The sequence below is a fragment of the Mobula birostris genome, chromosome 11 (genome assembly GCF_030028105.1).
Source record: "Mobula birostris isolate sMobBir1 chromosome 11, sMobBir1.hap1, whole genome shotgun sequence".
In the NCBI taxonomy this organism is placed as follows: Eukaryota; Metazoa; Chordata; class Chondrichthyes; order Myliobatiformes; family Myliobatidae; genus Mobula; species Mobula birostris.
The window spans coordinates 107,208,688-107,228,640 of record NC_092380.1 but is presented as its reverse complement, the minus strand read 5'-3'; the positions used below and the strand labels follow the sequence as shown (position 1 = coordinate 107,228,640).

General features: G+C 43.1%; 1 protein-coding gene across 4 annotated transcripts in view; it reads right to left on the bottom strand.

Annotated features, from left to right (window-relative positions):
* The window catches only part of wt1a (WT1 transcription factor a), a 150,405-nt gene that overhangs the window by 105,075 nt on the left and 25,377 nt on the right, over nucleotides 1-19,953 (bottom strand). For all 4 annotated transcript variants that reach the window (XM_072272809.1, XM_072272810.1, XM_072272811.1 and 1 more), the window contains exon 2: nucleotides 12,826-12,948. In XM_072272809.1, coding sequence (XP_072128910.1) covers nucleotides 12,826-12,948 — 123 coding nt within the window. The remainder of the gene's footprint in view (nucleotides 1-12,825; nucleotides 12,949-19,953) is intronic.

The window sequence follows — 19,953 nt, the reverse complement described above, 5'->3', positions numbered from 1 at the left end:
GCGCTTTCTTCACAATTGCACTTACGTGCCGGGTCCAGTACAGGACCTCTGAAATAGTAACACCCAGGAACTTAAAGTTGCTAAACCCTCTCCACCACTACTCTACATTGTTCGATTCACTACAGTATCGAACAATGCCAAGCTAAAAATTAGATATCGACACATTAAACATCGTCTTGATGGGTCATGTTGACCTTCTCAAATTGAGTGTTAAGATGTGACCAAGTCCATCTCCCCCACTAAGACTTCTGTCCTTAACATAACATTATACCAAGTTTCTCTAGAACAAGACTCTCGCAAATCTCTACAGATGAACAGTGGAGATCATTCTAACTGGTTGCATCACTGTCTGGTATGGATGGGCCACTGCAGAGGGTCGGTAAAAGCTGCAGAGGATTGTAAACTTAGCCAGCTCTATCGTGGGCAGGAACCTCTGCAGCATCCTGGACACTTTCAACAGGAGATGCCTCAAAAAGGCAATATCTTTCAGGAAGGATTCTCACCATCCAGGACATGTCCTTTTCTCTTTAGCACCATCAGAGGGAAAGTACAGGAGTCCGAAGGCACACAACATTCTGGAAACAGCTTTCTCCTCTCCACCATCAGATTTCTGAATGGACATGAACACTATCTCACTATTTTTGTACTCTATTTTCTCTACTTATTTAATATATACACACATATACAGTGCCTATAAAAGGTATTCACACCCCTCGGAAATTTTCATGTTTTATTGTTTTACAATATTGATTAACAGAGATTTAATTTGCTTTTTTTGACACTGATCAACAAAAAATGACTTTCGTGGCAAAGTGATCTAAATTAATTACAAATAGAAAGCACAACATAATTGAAGTATTCACCCCCTTTAAAATGACACGCCAGATCATCACTGATGCACACAATTAGTTAAATGGAGATCTGCTTTTGGAAACCTGTGTGCACATTTGATTGTAGTAAAGATACATCTGCATCTGGAAGATCCAACTGCTGGTGAGTCAGTATCCTGGCAAAAGCTACACCATGAAGACAAAAGAACACTGCAAGAAACTCCATGAAAAGGTTATTGAAAAGCAGGAGGTGGATATAAAAAAATTTCCAAGTCACTAAATATCCCTTGGAGTACAGTTAAAGTCAATCATCAAGAACTGGAAAGAATATGGCACAGCTGTAAATCTGTCTAGGGCAGGCTGTCCTAAAAGACTGAGTGACCGTGCGAGAAGGGGTCTAGTGAGGGAGGCCACCAAGAGACCTGTGACAAGTTGGGAGGAGTTACAAGCTTCAGTGGCTGAGATGGGAGAGACTGTGCATACAACAACTATTGCCCGGGTGCTTCACCAGTCGCAACTTTATGGGAGAGTGGCAAAGAGAGTGCCACTGTTGAAAAAAACTCACATGAAATCTCAGCTAGAGTTTGCCAGAAGGCATGTGGGAGATTCTGAAGTCAGCTGGAAGAAGTTTCTATGGTCTGATGAAGCCAAAATTGAGCTTTATGGCCATCAGACTAAACACTATGTTTGGCATGAGCCAAACACCACACATCAACAAAATCACACCATCTCTACCATGAAGCATGGAACATGCCGTGGGGATGCTTTACTGAAGCATGGAAGGCTTGTGAAGGTAGAGGGTAAAATGAATGCAGCAAAATACAGGGAAACCCTGGAGGAAAACCTAATACAGTCTACAAGAGAACTGTAACTTGGGAAAAGATTTGTTTTCCAGCAAGATAGTGACCCCAAGCATAAAGCCAAAGCTACACAGGAATGGCTTAAAAACAGCAAAGTTAATGCCCTGGACTAGCCAAGTCAGAGTCCAGACCTCAATCCAATTGAGAATTTGTGGCTGGACTTGAAAAGGCCTGTTCCTTCACAATCCCCATGCAATCTGACTGAGCTTGAGCAGTTTTGTAAAGAAGAATGTGGAAAAGTTGCAGTGTCCAGATGTGCAAAGCTGATTGAGACCTACCCACACAGACTCAAGGCTATAAGTGCTACGCAAAATTGCATCTACTAAATACCGACTTGAAGAGGGTGAATACTTATGCAATCAATTATTTTGTGTTTTATATTTGTAATTAATTTAGATCACTTTGTAGAGATCTGCTTTCACTTTGACACGAAAGAATCTTTTTCTGTTGTTCAGTCAAAAAAACTAAATTAAATCCACTGTGATTCAATGTTGTAAAGCAATAAAACATGAAAACGTCCGAGGGCGAATACTTTTTATAGGCTTAGCATATCTTATTGTAATATATATTTTACGTATTGCAATATACTGCTGCCGCAAAACAACAAATTTCACGACATATATCAGTGATATTAAGCCTGACTCTGTTTCCGATCCATTACTTAGAAAATCAGCCTAAACAATTACAATAGCCATTTTTGGAATATAATGCTCATGCAACTCTGAAGAAAAAGTGAAGAATATTTGAGATATGTATCTGTGTTGATTCTATAGCAGCGCTTTGAATGCAAGCAAATTACTTGTCCATAATGAAGTGTAATTTGAAGTTAACTTTATACCTAGAAGCACACTCTGGTCAGGTTGGATGATGGAAGATAGGAGAAGGGAACAGGAAGGGATCTGGACCCCAAAGCTTGTTCCACAGTGAATGACTGGTAAGTGACAGACTCGCGTTCAAGGACGCTACAAATCATGTTCTCAGTATTAACATATTATTTGCATAAATCGTCCTGTTTTGCAAATTGGTTGTTTGTCAGTCATTATCTATATTTTTTCACAAATTCTACTGCAGTCCTTTATTTTCCTGTAAATGCCTGCAAGAAAATGAATCTCGGGTTGGTATATGGTGGCATATACGTACTTTGGTAATAAATTACTTTGACTTAGAGTGACCTAACTCCTTCTCCCCATATCCCTATGTGGCTGACAAAGCCTATCAACGTCAAATTTAAATTAACAATTGACTCAACATCAAATGGTATCAATGTTGAGTTATAAGCGTCTACCACCATTTGCATTTGAAGACCCAAGTCCTGCTACCAATGTCTGTGGGTTCCTGTTGACATTCATTGAATTCACCTCAAATTAGTCTCTCAGCTCCATCAGCCAGGCTTTCAATCTACACAATTTACATTCTGCTTTCATTTTTTTTAGCCAGAGGGTGGTGAATCTATGGAATTTGTTGCCACGGGCGGCAGTGGGGGCCAAGTCATTGGGTGCATTTAAGGCAGAGATTGATAGGTATCTGAGTAGCCAGGGCATCAAAGGTTATGGTGAGAAGGCGGGGGAGTGGGACTAAATGGGAGAATGGATCAGCTCATGATAAAATGGTGCAGCAGACTCGATGGGCCGAATGGCCGACTTCTGCTCCTTTGTCTTATGGTCTTATGGTCTAAAGCTGAACTTAGACAAATTCACTGACAGATTCAAGAGGTTGATTCCGAGAATGAAAGGGTTAATGTATGAGGAGTGTTTGATGGCCCTGGGCCTGTACTCGCAGGAGTTTAGAAGAATGTCGGAGGATTCATTGAAAGCTATCGAATATTGAAAGGCCCATACAGAGTGAAAGTAGGGAGGATGTATCCTGTAGTAGGGCAGTCAAGGACCAGAGGGCACAGCCTCAGAGTACAGGGACGTACATTTAGAACAGAGATGAGAGGGAATTGCTTTAGACAAAGGTTGGTAAATCTGTGAAATTCATTGCCACAGACGGCTATGGAAGCCAAGTCATTGGGTATACTTAATGTGTATGTTGGTAGGCTCTTGATTAGTCCGGGCATCAAAGTATACGGAGAGAAGGCATAAGAAAGGGGCTGAGAGGGATAATAAATCAGCCATGATGGAATGACAAAGCTGACCCGATAGGCTGAATGGCCTCATTCTACTCCTATCTTGTGGACATGTGGCATTGAAAGAAACACCAGTTATAGGTGTGTGCACTGTGAACAGAGGAGTCGGCAATTACCGACTGAAGCCTGAACAAAATCTGTTCCCTAATATCACCATACTCCTCCTCATTACATGAGAGATCGAGGCCCAGATCAGCTACAGGTCAGATCTGATGCATGATTTGAGACCCGAATGATTTCAATTTTATTTGTTGGGCACAAATCAAACTTTTAATTGCTTCGATGTGTTTTATTGCTTTTAATTAACTTTTTAGTTTATATAGCTTTTATTATTCTTTACTTCAATTTTAATGGGTTTTAGTTGTTGCTGAATGTAAAAGCTACTCAAAGTCAAAGTCAAGGTGAAGTCAATGGAGACGGTGAGGTGGATAACTTCACCCACCTCAACACTATGGACTCACTTTCAAGGACTCTAGAACTCACATTTGCAGTATTAATTAATTAATTAATTATCTCTATTTATTTATTTATTTACCTATCTGGCTGTCTATTTATTTATTTATTTATTTAGTATTTACACAGTTTCCCTTCTTCTGCACATTGGTTGTTTGTTAGTCTTTGTGTGTAGTTTTTCATTGATTCTATTGTATTTGTTCTATTGTGAATGCCTGTGAGAAATTGAATCTCAGGGTAGCATACAGTGACATGTACATACTTTGAGAACACGGATGCTGCTCGACCCAATAAGTTCTTCCTGCAGATAGTTCCTTGTCAGAGTCAATGACTGGGTTGATAGCAGCACCCTCCCCCCTTGCTCTTTACCCCACTGCTCTAGGAGAGTGAACGTCCATACTGTGGCAGCAGAGAATCGGTCACCGCAAGGACCTTTTTGCTGGACTCAAGACCACGTGAGATCAGTGCTACATCAGGCCGGTTAAATGCTAGTGTGAAGCGACCATTTTAACTAGTGGCACTGATGGGTGGGGTCTGACACATTGCACTCCTAACTTCACATCTACAAGGCCCACCTACAATCTTTACAATCTGAAAAGAGGATGCTGTCTAAGTTGCATGCCATCTTGGACAATGTCTCCCATCCACTACATAATGGACTGGTTGGGCACAGGAGTACATTCAGCCAGAGACTCATTCCACCGAGAAGCAGCACAGAGCGTCATAGGAAGTCATTCCTGTCTGTGGCCATCAAACTTTACAACTCCTCCCTTGGAGGGTCAGACACCCTGAGCCATTAGGCTGGTCCTGGACTTATTTCATAATTTACTGACATAATTTACATATTACCATTTAACTATTTATGGTTCTATTACTATTTATTATTTATGGTGCAACTGTAACGAAAACCAATTTCCCCCGGGATCAACAAAGTATGACTATGACTAGAGTTTGACACCCCACCTGCTATACTAACTTATACCCAATGGAGAGGGGCACGTTTCTGTACAGTAAAAGACATTGGAGCAGAATTAGGCCATTTGGCTCATCAGGTCTGCTCCAACATTCTGTCATGGCTGATTTACTATCCCTCTCAACCCCATTCTTCGGCCTTCTCCACGTAACCTTTGATGCCCTGACTAATCAAGAACCTATCAACCCCCATTTTAAATGTACCCGATGACTTGGCCTCCACAGCCGCATGTGGCAATGAATTCCATAGAATGACCCTCCTCTGGCTAAAGAAATTCCTCATCTCTTTTCTAAAGGGAAGACTTTGTATTCTGAGCTGTGTTATCTGGTCCTAGACTCTCCAGTATAATAACATCCTCTCCATGTCCACTCTATCTAGGCCTTTTAATATTCAATAGGTTTCAATGAGATCCCATTTCATTCTTCTAAACTCCAACGAGTACAGGCCCAGAGCCATCAAACGTTTTTCAAATGTCAACCCTTTCATTCTCAGAATTACTGTGTGAAACTCCTCTGGAGCCTCTTCAATGCAACATATCCTTTCTCAGATAAAGGTCCCAAAACTGCTTACAATACTCTCAAGTGTGTCAGGTCAATGCCTTAAAAAACCTCAGCATTACATTCTTGCTTTTATATCTGACTCCTCTCAACACCAGGCAGACCGATTGGGCAGAATGGCTGCTAATTGATTGTTAAAGTCACCAAAAACCTAGTACAAACATTTTAAAATATTCGATCAGCTGTTGTAACTTTATTTATTGACGATCTGGAAAACTTTCTGTTCTTTTACAATGAAGTGAATTGTAACTTTTGGTACATTGTTGCATGTTTGACGTGACTTTAACAATGAAAAGTCTTTCTCAATTACTCCTCGGACAGACTGTGGGATATTTTAGTTTCTTGCATCGAACACCACAGCATAGTACAGACCTTTGGCCAGCAATGTTGTGCCAAGGTACTCAGGGATCAATTTAGCCCTTCCCTCCTACATAGCCTTCGACTTTTCAATCATCCATGTGCCTGCTACCAGATACTAAAAGGCCCAGACAGAATGGATGTGGAGAGGATGTTTTCTACAGTGGGGAGTTTAGGACCAGAGAGCTCAGCCTCAGAATACGAGGATGTTCCTTTAAAACAGAGATGAGGAGGAACGTTTTTAGCCAGAGGGTGGTGAATCTGTGAAATTCATTGCTGTAAACGGCTGTGAAGGCCAAGTTACTAAGTATATTTCAAGCAGTGCTTGATAGGTTCTTGATTAGTAGAGCATCAAGGTTACAGGAAGAAGGCAAAAGAATTAGCCATGATGGAATGGCAGAGCCAAATGGGCCAAATCTGCTCCTATGTCTTATGATCTTATGGTCTTATCTAAGAGTTTCTAATATATCTGCCTCTACCACAGCCCCTGGCAGAAAGTACCATGAACTCAACACTTTACATGTAAAGAACTCATTTCTGATATCCCAACTCCAATCACCTTAAAAATGCTTTCCTCCAATCACCCTAAATTGATGTCCCCTAATATGAGCCATTTCCACGCTGGGAAAAAGTAATGGCTGCCCACTTGATCTGTGCCTCAGTCCATCACAGGTAAAGCATTCCCCACCGCTGAGCACATCTGCATGAAATTCTGTTGCAAGGAAGCAGCATCCATCATCAGGGACTCCCACCACCCAGCTCAGGCTCCTTTCTCACTGCTGCCATCAGGTAGAAGATACAGGAGCCTCAGGACTCACACCACCAGGTTCAGGAATAGTTATTACCCCTCATCCATCAGGCTCTTAAACCAGAGGGAATAACTTCACTCAACTTCACTTGCCCCATCACTGAAATGCTCCCACAACCAATGGACTCACTTACAAGGACTCTTCATCTCATGTTCTCGATATTTATCATTCACTTATTTACTTAATATTATTTCCCCTTTTTATATTTGCACAGTTTGGTGTTCTCTGCTCTTTGGTTGAATACCCTAATTGGATGGCCTTTCATTGATTCTGTTATGGTTATTATTCTATAGATTTATTAAGTATGCCCTCAAGAAAATGAATCTCAGGATTGTATATGCTTTCATACACGCACGTTGATAATAAAATTTACTTTGAACTTTGATAATCTTTTATTAACAGTGGCCTCAGTGTGAAGTTTTCATCAGAATAACTGAGGAAATCACTGTCCCAGGTCAATCAGTGGCAGGAATAAAAGCAATAAAAAGAAATGTCTCTTTAAAAAGCAAGTAGAAGATCTTGACCAATGAATGTTTCAAAATTTACGGCACATAATCTACAGTTACATCATGTTATATCACCGCAATCTATTCAAATTTATGCAGAGGTATTTGCCTAGTTATATTAATAAGATTGAAAGTCTGCAGAGCAAACTTACAAGGATGTTGCCAGCACTTGAGGAACTGAGTTAAAGGAAAAGTTTGTGTAGGTTCGGACTTAATTCCCTACAGCATAGGAGAATGAGGGGGATCTTGATAGATGTATACAAAATTATGAGGGGTATAGATAGGGTAAATGTAAGCCAGCTTTTTCCTCTCAGGTTGGGTGAGACCACAAGAAGTCATGGATTAAGGATGAAAGGTGAAATGTTTAAGGAGAACATCGGGGGAACTTCTTCAATCAGAGGGTGGTGAGAGTGGGTTACGGGCTGTTAGACGCGAGCTGTCAGAAGTGTTGGATGCGATTTCGATTTCAACATTTATGAGAAATTTGGTCGGGTACATGAATGGGAGGGAGTATGGTCCAGGTGCAGATCGATGGGACGAACTAGATCAATAGGTTGGCATAGACTAGATAGGCCAAAGGGTCTGTTTCTGTGCTGCAGTGTTCAATGTCTCTGTGATTATATCTATCATGTCGTGGAGTAATCTGAAGTTATGCACACAATGTGCTGGAGAGCTGTAACAATTGTCAGCTGAATGTGCACTCGGCACAGATTCAGAACAGAGTATTTATAAAAGGCAATGTTGTTTCAGTCTTTTCTGGTGGAGGGCAAGTGTAAACCTTTTCATGTATATGAATAAACAGCCGGCAGCTGCAGTGATATTGGAGCCTGGTTTCGCACAAATGGTACCGGAGTGGAATCGTAATTTTAATTTATAGATACAGCACACCCACAGAGCCACACCGTCCAGCCACCACGAACCTAATCACAGGACAATTTACAATGACCAATTAGTCTACCAACCGGTAATGCTTTGGACTGTGGGAGGAAACTGGAGCATCATGCAGTCACGGGGAGAACAGACAAACTCCCTACAGACAGTGCCGGAACTGAACTCAGAACTCTGGCTTTGCTCTTACCGCTGCTGGGTGTAAAACTGGCAGTGAACCTCTCCGTTGGTCGGCACAACTAGCATAACGCTACTGCAGCCCCAGCAATCTGGACTCGACTCCCACCACCGTCGGTAGGGAGTCTGGATGTTTTCCCTGTGACTGCGTGGGTTTCTTCTGGGTGCTCCGGTTTTGGGTTAGTAGGTTATTTCGGGTTAGTAGACACTGAGGCTGTCTACAAGAAGGGTCAAAGCCGTCTCTATTTCCTGAGGAGACTGAGGTCCTTTAACATCTGCCGGATGATGCTGAGGATGTTCTATAAGTCTGTGGTGGCCAGTGCTATCATGTTTGCTGTTGTGTGCTGGGGTAGCAGACACCAACAGAATCAACAAACTCATTCGTAAGGCCAGTGATGTTGTGGGGATGGAACTGGACTCTCTGACGGTGGTGTCTGAAAAGAGGGTGCTGTCCAAGTTGCATGCCATCTTGGACAATGTCTCCCATCCACTACATAATGTACTGGATGGGCACAGGAGTACATTCAGCCAGAGACTCATTCCACCGAGATGCAGCACAGAGCGTCATAGGAAGTCATTCCTGTCTGTGGCCATCAAACTTTACAACTCCTCCCTTGGAGGGTCAGACACCCTGAGCCAATAGGCTGGTCCTAGACTTATTTCATAATTTACTAGCATAATTTACATATTACTATTTAACTATTTATGGTTTTATTACTATTTATTATTTATGGTGCAACTGTAACGAAAACCAATTTCCCCCGGGATTAATAAAGTATGACTATGACTCTGACTAATTGGGCAGCATGGGCTCATTTGGCCGATAGAGCCTGTTACCATACTGTATCGCGGGGGGGGGAACAGACAGGGAGGGAGGAGAGTCAGTGTTGGATTCCCGCTGCTGATCATAATGATTTTGTACATTCTCCCCATGACCATGTGAGTTTCCTCCAGGTACTCTGGTTTCCTCCCGCATTCCAAAGACTTATGGGTTAGAAGGTTAAAGGGTCACATGGGTATAATTGCGCAGGGTGGGCTCATTGGACCAGAAGGACCTGTTACAGTGCTGTATCTCCCTATCGTATTCTTCTTTCTATCGACTTCACTTAATGTTAAACTGTGCAGGATGTGGTGGCTGGAGTAATAGAGAGGGGAGTTTAATGTGACCACCTGATTTACGCCTTACCAGTACTGTAAATTCTAACCAGAGTAACACTGTTTATAGTTAAAATTACTTCTCCTACTATTGTACATCTTCAGGTGAAGGTTGTTTAATGTGCTGGCAAGCACACAGCATCACACTTGCTTTATAAACCAGGCTAAGACCACACTTAGAGTATTGTGAACTGCTTTAGGCCCCTTATCTAAGAAAGGATGCGCTAGCATTGGAGAAGATCCAGAGGAGATTCACGAGAATGATCCTGGGAATTAAAGGGTTAACATATGAGGAGCATTTGATAGCTCTAAGCCTGTACTGGAAGGATTTTAGAAGAATGGGGCAAAGGGGAAATCTCAAATATTGAGAGGCATAGAGTAGATGTGGAGAGGATGTTTCCTATTAGACCATAAGACCATAAGCAATAGGAGCAGAATTAGGCCATTTGGCCCATCAAGTCTGCTCTGCCATTCAATCATGGCTGATCCTTTCTTCCCTTCCTCAACCCTATTCCCTGGCCTTCGCTCTGTAACCTTTGATGCTGTGTCCGATCAAGAACCTATCACGCTCTGCCTTAAATACACCCAATGCCCTGGCCTCCACAGCTGCCTGTGGTAACAAATTCTACAAATTCACCACTCTCTGGCTAAAAAAGTTTCTCCACACCTCTGCTTTTAATGGACACCCCTGATGCTATGCCCTCTTGTCCTATACTCCCCCACCATGGGAAATATCCTTTCCCCATCTACTCTGTCTAGGCCTTCCAACATTCGAAAGGTTTCAATGAGATCCGCTCCCCCAATCTTCTAAATTCCAGTGGGTACAGACCCAGAGCCACTAGGCGTTCCTCATATGATAACCCTTTCAATCCCAGAATCATCCTTGTGAACCGCCTCTGGACCCTCTCCAACGCCAGCACATCTTTTCTTAGGTGAGGAGCCCAAAAATGTCCACCATACTCAAGGTGAGGCCTCACCAATGCCTTATAAACCCTTAGCATTACATCACATTTATTGCGAGACTCTAGGACTAGAGGACACAGCCTCAGAATACAGGGACATCACTTCAGAACGAAGATAAGGAGGAAATCCTGTAGCCAGGAGTGGTAATTCCAAAATTGAATTAAAAGCTGTATAACATGTCCAGTAATGTAATTAGTATCGAAATACATAATACAAAATTCTATCATCCTATATCAGACTATGTTGGGTAGCAAATACACTTGAAACCCTTCCCTTTGCTCCACCAACCAGGCTTTAAACCTATTTAACTTACACTTCCACTAAAATGGAAATTCAGACAAATTCATTGAGCTACAGTCTACAAGTTTCTCCTGGAGTCCATGAGAATCACAAACTTCAGGATCAGCATCAGAATCAGGTTTCTAAAGTTTACTATTAGGTACCTCCTATAACCTAATTAAGTTGCCACTGAGTGAATGTTCATGGTCTTCTGCTGCTGTAGCCCATCCACTTCAAGGTTTGACGTGTTGTGTATTCAGAGATGCTCTTCTGCACATCACTGTTGTAACATGTGGTTATTTGAGTTACTGTCACCTTCCTGTCAGCGTGGAACCCCAGGGAGCAAAAACAATTCTGAATTGGCTCACGGGGTATTTTTTCCACCATCAGTGACAAAAATCACTGCTTTTTGAACACACAAGCACACGCTACTGATGTTATTTAAAAGCCGTTCACTCTAGGCATGGTGTAGTGTCTAGTGGTCTCACAAATGCTAGTTAGGTAATATTTGGCAACAGTCTCCTGCCCCAATAAAGTGGCAAGATGTCCCAAATAAACTAACACGATCCCAGCTATTTTCTCGATTAGTATTTGTTCTTTAAGAGTTGTTCCAAATAATTGGCTGCCCCGATTAACTGGAATCCATTCTGTATATATACAGTATATGAGTTTGAGCGTGAGTGGGTCTTCAGGCTCCAGTACCTCCTCGCTGATGGTAGCATTGAGAAATGACGCGCCCTGGGTGATGATAGCCCTTAATGATGAATGTCAACTTATTGAACTAAATAAAAACACAGGGCTTACGTGTTTCCTTACAACACTGTAAATAAATCGTATAGTCACTTTCAGCTCTTAAGGACTGAATGTGGATCACCAGAGGCTGTAGTAAGTTCCTGCAGATATTCTGTGGAGAGAAGCCCGCGTGTTGCATCGCCAACCGCTATGGAGGGGCAACTGCACAGGATCAGAAAAAGCTGCAGAGGGTAGTAACCTCAGCCAGCTGCATTATCCACCAGCCTCCTCACCTTGAAGGATGTTTTGAAAGGGCGGTGCCTCAAGAAGACAGCATCCATCATGAAGGCTTCACCACCCGGGACATGCTCTCTTCACCACGCCGGACATGTCCTCTTCACCACCCGGGACATGCTCTCTTCACCACCCGGGACATGCTCTCTTCACCACCCAGGACATGCTCTCTTCACCGCGCAGGACATGCCCTCTTCACCACCCAGGACATGCTCTCTTCACCACGCAGGACATGCTCTCATCATCACCCGGGACATGCTCTCTTCACCACGCAGGACATGCTCTCATCACCACCCGGGCCATGGCCTCTTCACCACCTGGGACATGGCCTCTTCACCACCCGGGACATGCCCTCTTCTCATGACTACCATCAGGAAGGAAATACAGGAGACTGAAGGCACAAACTCAACATTTTAGGAACAGCTTCTTCCCCTCTGCCATCAGATTTCTGAACAGATCGTGAACATTACCTCACTATTTTTGCTCTCTTTTTAATCTACATTTCTTATTCTATAGTAATTTTTTATGTATTGCACTATGCTGCTGCCAAAAGACAACAAATTTCACAACATACGTTGATAATAAACCTGATTCTGACTCTGATTCTGATTTAATCAATCTATTAACTGTCACAAACTACTCAGATACAAACATATTCTAGACTCTATAAAAATAGTGTTTAGGGGCATTTAAATCGTGAAGAGCTATCTCACAGTCCAGAGTAGACCAGGACATTGTAAAAGGGTTCCTAGATAGTTTTGCACAAAGCTAATATTCATTCAGCTATTAGTATTGATAGAAAGGAGAGGTTTGGCATTTAACAAAGATTATTTAACCTCGATGTGTGGAGTACTGAAGTTTTACCTATACTGTTCTGCTGGGTGATGGGGTCCTCGTGCTTGAAGGCGTGATTCGAGAACTGAGGAGTGTGGTGGTTGGGAGTGTGACCGTAACCCGGGGTCGTGTCGAAAGTCACGGCACTATAACCTGAAACAGACACAAAGACATACAGTGAGGAATTGATGATGCTCTTAAATAGAATTCTGCGATTTTCCAAACATTTAGCATCCAAGTACATTTAAAATACGTGGTCGATGTATTTGGTAAAAGCAATAACTGATTTTCACACTGCAAGATCCCACAACTAATTAATGAAATAAGATCATAAGATTTTGGAGGAGTAGAATTAGGCCATTTTGGCCCATCAAGTTTGCTCCACCATTCCATCACAGCTGATTTATTAACCCCAACCTCATTCTCAATGCCATTCACCTGCCTTCTCCCTGTAACCTTTGACGCCATCACTAATCAAGAATCTATCAACCTCTGGTTTAAACTTACCCAGTGACTTGGCCTCCACAGCTGGTTATGGAAATGAATTCCACAAATTCACCACTCTCTGGCTCATGAAATGCATCTGATTTTAAGGATTTTGGGTGAGGGGTAGATATTGGCTCTACATTACAGATTCGTTTATTAATCACATGTATATCTAAACATCACCATTCTCCTGAGGACTGCGTGGGTTTCCCTGGGTGCTCTGGTTTCCTCCCACATTCCAAAGCTGTACAATTCGGGTTGGTAAGCTGTGAGCATGCTACGTTGGCGCAAAGAGCAAGGCGACACTTGCGAGCTACGCCCAGCACAACCGTCAGACCGTGTTGGTCATTGACGCAAAACAATGCACCTCAATTATGTTTTGGTGTGAATGTGACAAATAAAGCTAATCTGTAAATCTTAAAAATAATTCGATGGACATGCGATTAATAAACAAACGAATTGGAATCCGAATCTTTCCTTTATCAGAACCAGGAATGTGTCCAATTAATCTGCCAATAAGAGAAAGATTTAAAAAATCAACCCCATAAGTACCAAGTAGTTGGTAATAGATGGTGGCTACACACTGTAAAAGTATTACAATCACTCACATTGAGTACTATGTTCTCCTAAGGGGTTATTCCCTTAATAGAGAACTCAAAGTTCAAAGATTCAAAGTACATTTATTATCAAAGTATGCATGCAGTATATAACCCTGAGATTCATCTTTCCCCAGACAGCCATGAAACAAGGAGACACCATCGAACACATTCAAAGGAAACATCAAACACCCAACATGTTAAAAAAAAGAACAAATCGTGCAAACAGCAGAAAGCGGGCGAATATCACATGGAATATTAAACATCAAATCACAGAGTCCTCAGAACAGTCTAGGTATGTTCAGTTTAGTTCAGGTCAGTTCAATCTAACGCTGTGTGATGCGTTGACAGCAGGCCGCAGAACTAGTCTGCCCGGATCAATATCGCACAAAACACCTGCTTGCCTTCTGCTCGAGAACTGGAGCCAATCATGGGCTTGCGTTCTTGCCATTAGTCACACTCCATTCTCAACCGTGCTGACTTGCCTCGAAGACAGCAAAAGCACCAGATCTCTCAGCTGGCCAGAAACACGATATCAAAATGTAAATTACAGGCTCCAATCACAAGAGCATTTAAAAGAAGTAGTTCTGTGAGCTGTCTGCAGGACGTCACCATTAGTCGCGTTGGTTAATGGTGCCATCTTGCGTGACTTTGTTCAACATGGGGAGCTGTTACACGGGCAGCCACCACATGGTCAATGACAGATCAGGGTCAGGGTCCAGTGGCGTGGGGAGCAAGATGACTGGGAGCTCTTCACTGCTGCAGCCTTCCTCCATCTTCACTGCCATTGTGATGCGTCAACACCTTCCACCAGATCCACTGCTGAAATCTTGGTTGGTTCACTCTTTGCCAGGAACCTCCCACTTAACCTTACCACCATGGGTGACCCTACCAGGAACTAAACTCCAGACAGCATTGCTCTTGGGATCCCAGGAGCTCATAAGCCCCTCCACCATGACAAGGTGACGGTCCTCGGAGAGGCATCATCACCTTATTGCGGTGGAGATCCCGTGGGCTGGAGCGTGAAAGTGCAGCGGTGTAAAGTGGGGGACAATGAACCAGAAGCCTGACTTACATTGTTCCTATTAGAGTTGGGAGAACTAAAATTCATTGAGACTCCTTATTAGTTGCTACACACTGTGTCAGGTCTATCCCAAAAACAGGACTTGTCCGTCTACGCAGTGGTCCTCGTTACTGCACAGAAATCGACACAGCATTTAGATGAAACAACTATTCCACCTGTGTGCTAAACTTAAGATTCAAGGTTCAAGATAGTTTATTGTCATTCTTCAGTAAAGGAGAACAAAATTATTGCTACTCTGGATCTGATGCACAATTAAAACACATTAAGTATAAAGAATGCAATAAATATAGTTACTTAAACATTGTGCTTTTAGGATTGCTCTTTTACTTATAAACACAATGTTTGGGTAACTTTGGCTATGACTGTATTTACATCAGGTTAGCTGAAATGCAAAGACTGACTGCATGTATATAAAGTAACGAGAGGTAGGAGTATCTGAGCATAAGGTGACACTCGGACAGGGAATGATCAAGTGACAAAGTGACTCTTGAAAAGAGGAACTCTTCAAGGTAGCAGCAGGTCTTCTGGAAACACAATAGGACAGCAACTCTGCCAGTGTAGGTATGAGGTGTGGAGTGCAAGCAGAAATAGGCAGTGCATGCCTCTTTACATTTACACTCCACACAAAATTAATTTAAAGATTAAATTCTTGCCTATAAAATAATTGCCATTGCATTTCACAGCAGCTTGCTCCCAAAAGACCGTGGATTGTTTCTGAGAGAGGCAGAAAGGAGTCACGTAGAGTCAGTAGTGCATAGAAGGCCACTGGCCCATAGAGTCAGCAAGAGTTCTCATTGTTACCAGTCCTCTCACTGCCGTTCCCCTACCACCCTGCAATTTCTTCGTCTTGTAAGCGCTGAGCCAATTTGGAGAGCAGAATCTAGGCCGGGAGTGATTGGCGGTGGCGGGGCCCAGTTCCTCGTGCAAAGTATGATCCACTGTTCGAACACTGTGAACGCCAGCCCTGAAAGTCTGGGGGCTCCTTGCTCCACGATGCTAAGGCTATGAGACTGACCCCTGCTGCTGGGCTTCGTCTCTGCGAACTTTTGCGGCGACCAGCCCCGCTAATATGATTAACAGAATACTGAGGCTTTGGGCCTTCTCCGGAGGTTTAGAACTAAGGACTTAATTTGGTTCGAAATGCTGTTGTTTGCATGATTTGCGGTTTTTTCCTCTTTCTCTGTGGGCACTGGGATTGATCTTTTTTTTAATTGGCTTCTTTCAGGTTCCTTGCTTTGCAACTACCTGTTAAGCAAACAAATCTCAAAGTTGTATATGTTATACATACGTTGATAATAAATGCACTTTGAATTTTGAATCTTGAATCTCTACATGCACTCAAGTGGCCATTTTATTAGGTACACTTGTACAACTTCTTGTTAATGCAAATATGTAATCAGCCAATCATGTGGCAGCAAGTCAATGCATAAAAGCATGTCAACATGGTCAAGAGGTTGAGTTGCTGTTCAGGACAAACATCAGAATGGGGAAGAAATGTGATCTAAGTGACTTTGCCCATGGAATGATAGTTGGTGCCAGAAGGAGTAGTTTAAGTATCTCAGAAACTGCTGATCTCCTGGGATTTTCTCACACAACAGTCTCAGGAGTTTACAGAGAATGGTGTGAGAGTGAAAAACATCCAATGAGCGGCAGTTCTGAGGGTGAAAATGAGAGACATCAACAGAGAACGGCCAGACTGGTTCAAGCTGACAGGAAGGCAATAGTAACTCAAATAACCACACATTACAAGGCAGTACATTATTATTGTGTACATTACTATTCTGTACATCATTATTAGTTAAGTCTGCACACTGTTAAGTGTGTTTTTAAATGTAATGAAATAATTTCCCACTCCGGATCAATAAAGTACTAATTATTATTATTATTATTATTAATAGTGTGCAGAATAGCATCTCTGAATGCACAACACATTGAACCTTGAAGTGGATGGGCTACAGCAGCAGAAGACCACAAACATACACTCCGTGACCATTTTATTATGTACAGGAGGTACCGATGAAAGTGGCCACTGAGTGTATTTCACCAATTCCCCTTTAAAAGCCGTGACTGAATCCATTTCCACTGCCCTCTCACTGGGTTTCTGATCACAGTTGCTCGCTGAGTGCCAAACACTTCCCTTTTATCACGATTGGCTCTCCTTCCTTCGGCAGAAATCTGAATTCCTGGGTTCCTGATTCAATGGAAACATTTTCCTATTGCTTACTTTGCCTGAACTCTTGATGACTTCAAGCAGTCACTCTTTATTGTTGTAAGAGCACAGGACAGGCCCTTCGGCCCACAATATTGTGACAGCCTTTTAACCTACACCAAGATCAATCTAACACTTCCCTCCTACACAGCTCTCCATTTTCCTTTTATCCCTGTGCCTATTCAAGTGTTTTTAAATGCCCATAATGTACCTGCCTCTACATCCCTGCGTATAGAAACTATCTAAAACCTGGCTGGAGGAAGGGCAGGATGGCTGATGCAGGTACAAGGGTTTAGATGTGTTAAAAGGAACAGAATGGGAGGTAGAAAAAGGAGGGGAGAAGCATTACTGGTCAGGGATAGTATCACGGCTATAGAAAGGGAGGGCGCCACAGAGGGAGTGTCCACTGAGTCGGTGTGGGTGGAAGTCAGAAATAGGAAGGGATCGGTCACTGTGCTGGGAGTAGTCTATAGACCCCCAAATAACCCTCGGGATACCGAGGAGCAGATAAGCAGGCAGATTTTAGAATGGTGCAGGAAATACAGGGTTGTAGTTATGGGTGATTTCAATTTCCCTCATACCTGTCAAGTAGGGTACCGAGCACAATTCTGATTTGATGGAGACAGACGTGAGAGTACGGAGGAACATCTGGAAAACTTATGAAATGCCCGCTTCGCTGCCGCTGCTACTATGTGGTCCGGAATCTCCGGAGCAGAAGGCCCCAAATCCTTGGCTTTGCTTGTTTCGGCGGCCAGGACGAGGTCAAAGGCGCTCCGCAGAGGATGGCGCTCAGGAGGCTGTATTGGAGGGGGTGGTCAGAGGCTCGAAGTTTTTGAATGGACGGACTCGGTGTCGGCTGTGGTCGGCTGCTTCCAATGCATCGGCAAGTTGACGGTGCCTGGAGGTTTATGGCAGGGAGTTTCTCCCTTTTGCCGCCTGCTATTGGGGACTCGGGAGTCAATCGACTCAGGGACTTTGAGACTTTTTTTTACCGTGCCCATGGTTTGTTCTTCATCAAATTATGGTATTGCTTTGCACTGCTGTAACTATATGTTATAATTATGTGGTTCTGTCAGTGTTAGTCTTTGGTTTGTCCTGTTTTTCTGTGATATCACACTGGAGGAACATTGTATCAATTCTTAATGCATGTATGCATTTCTATATGACAATAGACGAGGACTGAGTGTTCTCATAATCTAATATTAATATTATTGACTGGTACCTCCTGACTGCAAGGGGGATAGATGGGGCTGAATTTGTCAGGTGTGTTCATAAAGATTCCTGACACAGTATGTGGACCAGCCGACGAGAGGAGAAGCCATACTGGATCTAGTTCTGGGTAATGAACATGGTCAGGTGGCAGACCTCTTGGTGGGGGAGCATTTTGGTGAGAGTGACCACAACTCCCTTAGCTTCAGCATAGCTGTGGAAAAGGATAAAAACAGACAAAGTGGGAAACTGCTTAACTGGGGAAGGGCTAACTATGAAGGGATGAGGCAGGAACTAGCGAGAGTAAATTGGAAACAGATGTTCAAGGGTGAAGGCACAGAAGTAATGTGGAGGAAGTTTAGGGGCCACTTGTGCTGGGTTCAGGATATGTTTGTCCCACTGAGACAGGGAAAAAATGGTAGGAAAAGGGAACCGTGGCTGACGAAACACATGAGGCAACTCGTCAAGAGGAAGAAGGAAGCATATGTTAGACATAAGAAGCAGGAAGCAGGAGGGGCTCTTGAGAAATATAGGGTAGCCAGGAAGGAGCTTAAGAAAGGACTTAGGAGAACTCGAAGGGGGCCTTGGCATGTGGGATTAAGGAGAACTCCAAGGCGTTCTATGCGTATGTGAAGAACAGAAGGATGACAAGAATGAAGGTGGGGCCACTTTAAGAAGTTGGATCTTCTTAAAAACATCAAGATTGATAAGTTCCCAGGGCCGGACGTGATATACCCCAGGGTTGCTGTGGGAAGTGAGAGAAGAGATCACTAGAGCAGTAGCTATGATCTTTGAATCCTCTTTGGCTGCAGGGGAGGTGCCGGAGGGTTGTAGAATGGCAAATGTGGTTCCCTTGTTTAAAAAAGGTAACAGGGAGAATCCTGGGAACTATAGACCAGTGAGTCTTAGGTCAGTGGTCTGCAAACTATCGGAAAGGATTCTTAAGGATAGGATCTATGAGCATTTGGAGAAGTACAGTCTACTCAAGGATAGTCAACATGGCTTTGTGAAGGGAAGGTCGAGCCTCAGGAGCCTAATTGAGTTTTTTGAAGAGGTAACAAATGAAGTTGATGAGGGTAGGGCAGTAGATGTGGTCTACATGGATTTTAGCAAGGCATTTGACAAGGTCCCCCATAAGATACTCATCCAGAAAGTCATGAGGCATAGGATCTGTGGAACCTTGGCTGTTTGGATAAACAATTGGCTTACAGGAAGAAAGCAGAGGGTAGTAGTGGAAGGAAAGTATTCTTCCTAGAGGTCGGTGACTAGTGGAGTGTCGCAAGGATCTGTCCTGGGACCCCTGCTCTTTGTGATTTTTATAAATGACCTGGATGAAGAGGCAGAAGGATGGGTGAGTAAGTTTGCAGATGACACAAAGATTGGAGGAGTTGTGGATGGAGCTGTAGGTTGTCAAAGGTTATGAGAAGATATAGACAAGATGCAGAGTAGGGCAGAAATGTGGCAGATGGAGTTTAATCCAGATAAGCGTGAGGTGATGCATTTTGGAAGGACAAACCAGAAGGCTGAGTACAGGGTTAATGGTCGGTTACTTAAGTGTGTGGATGAACAGAGGG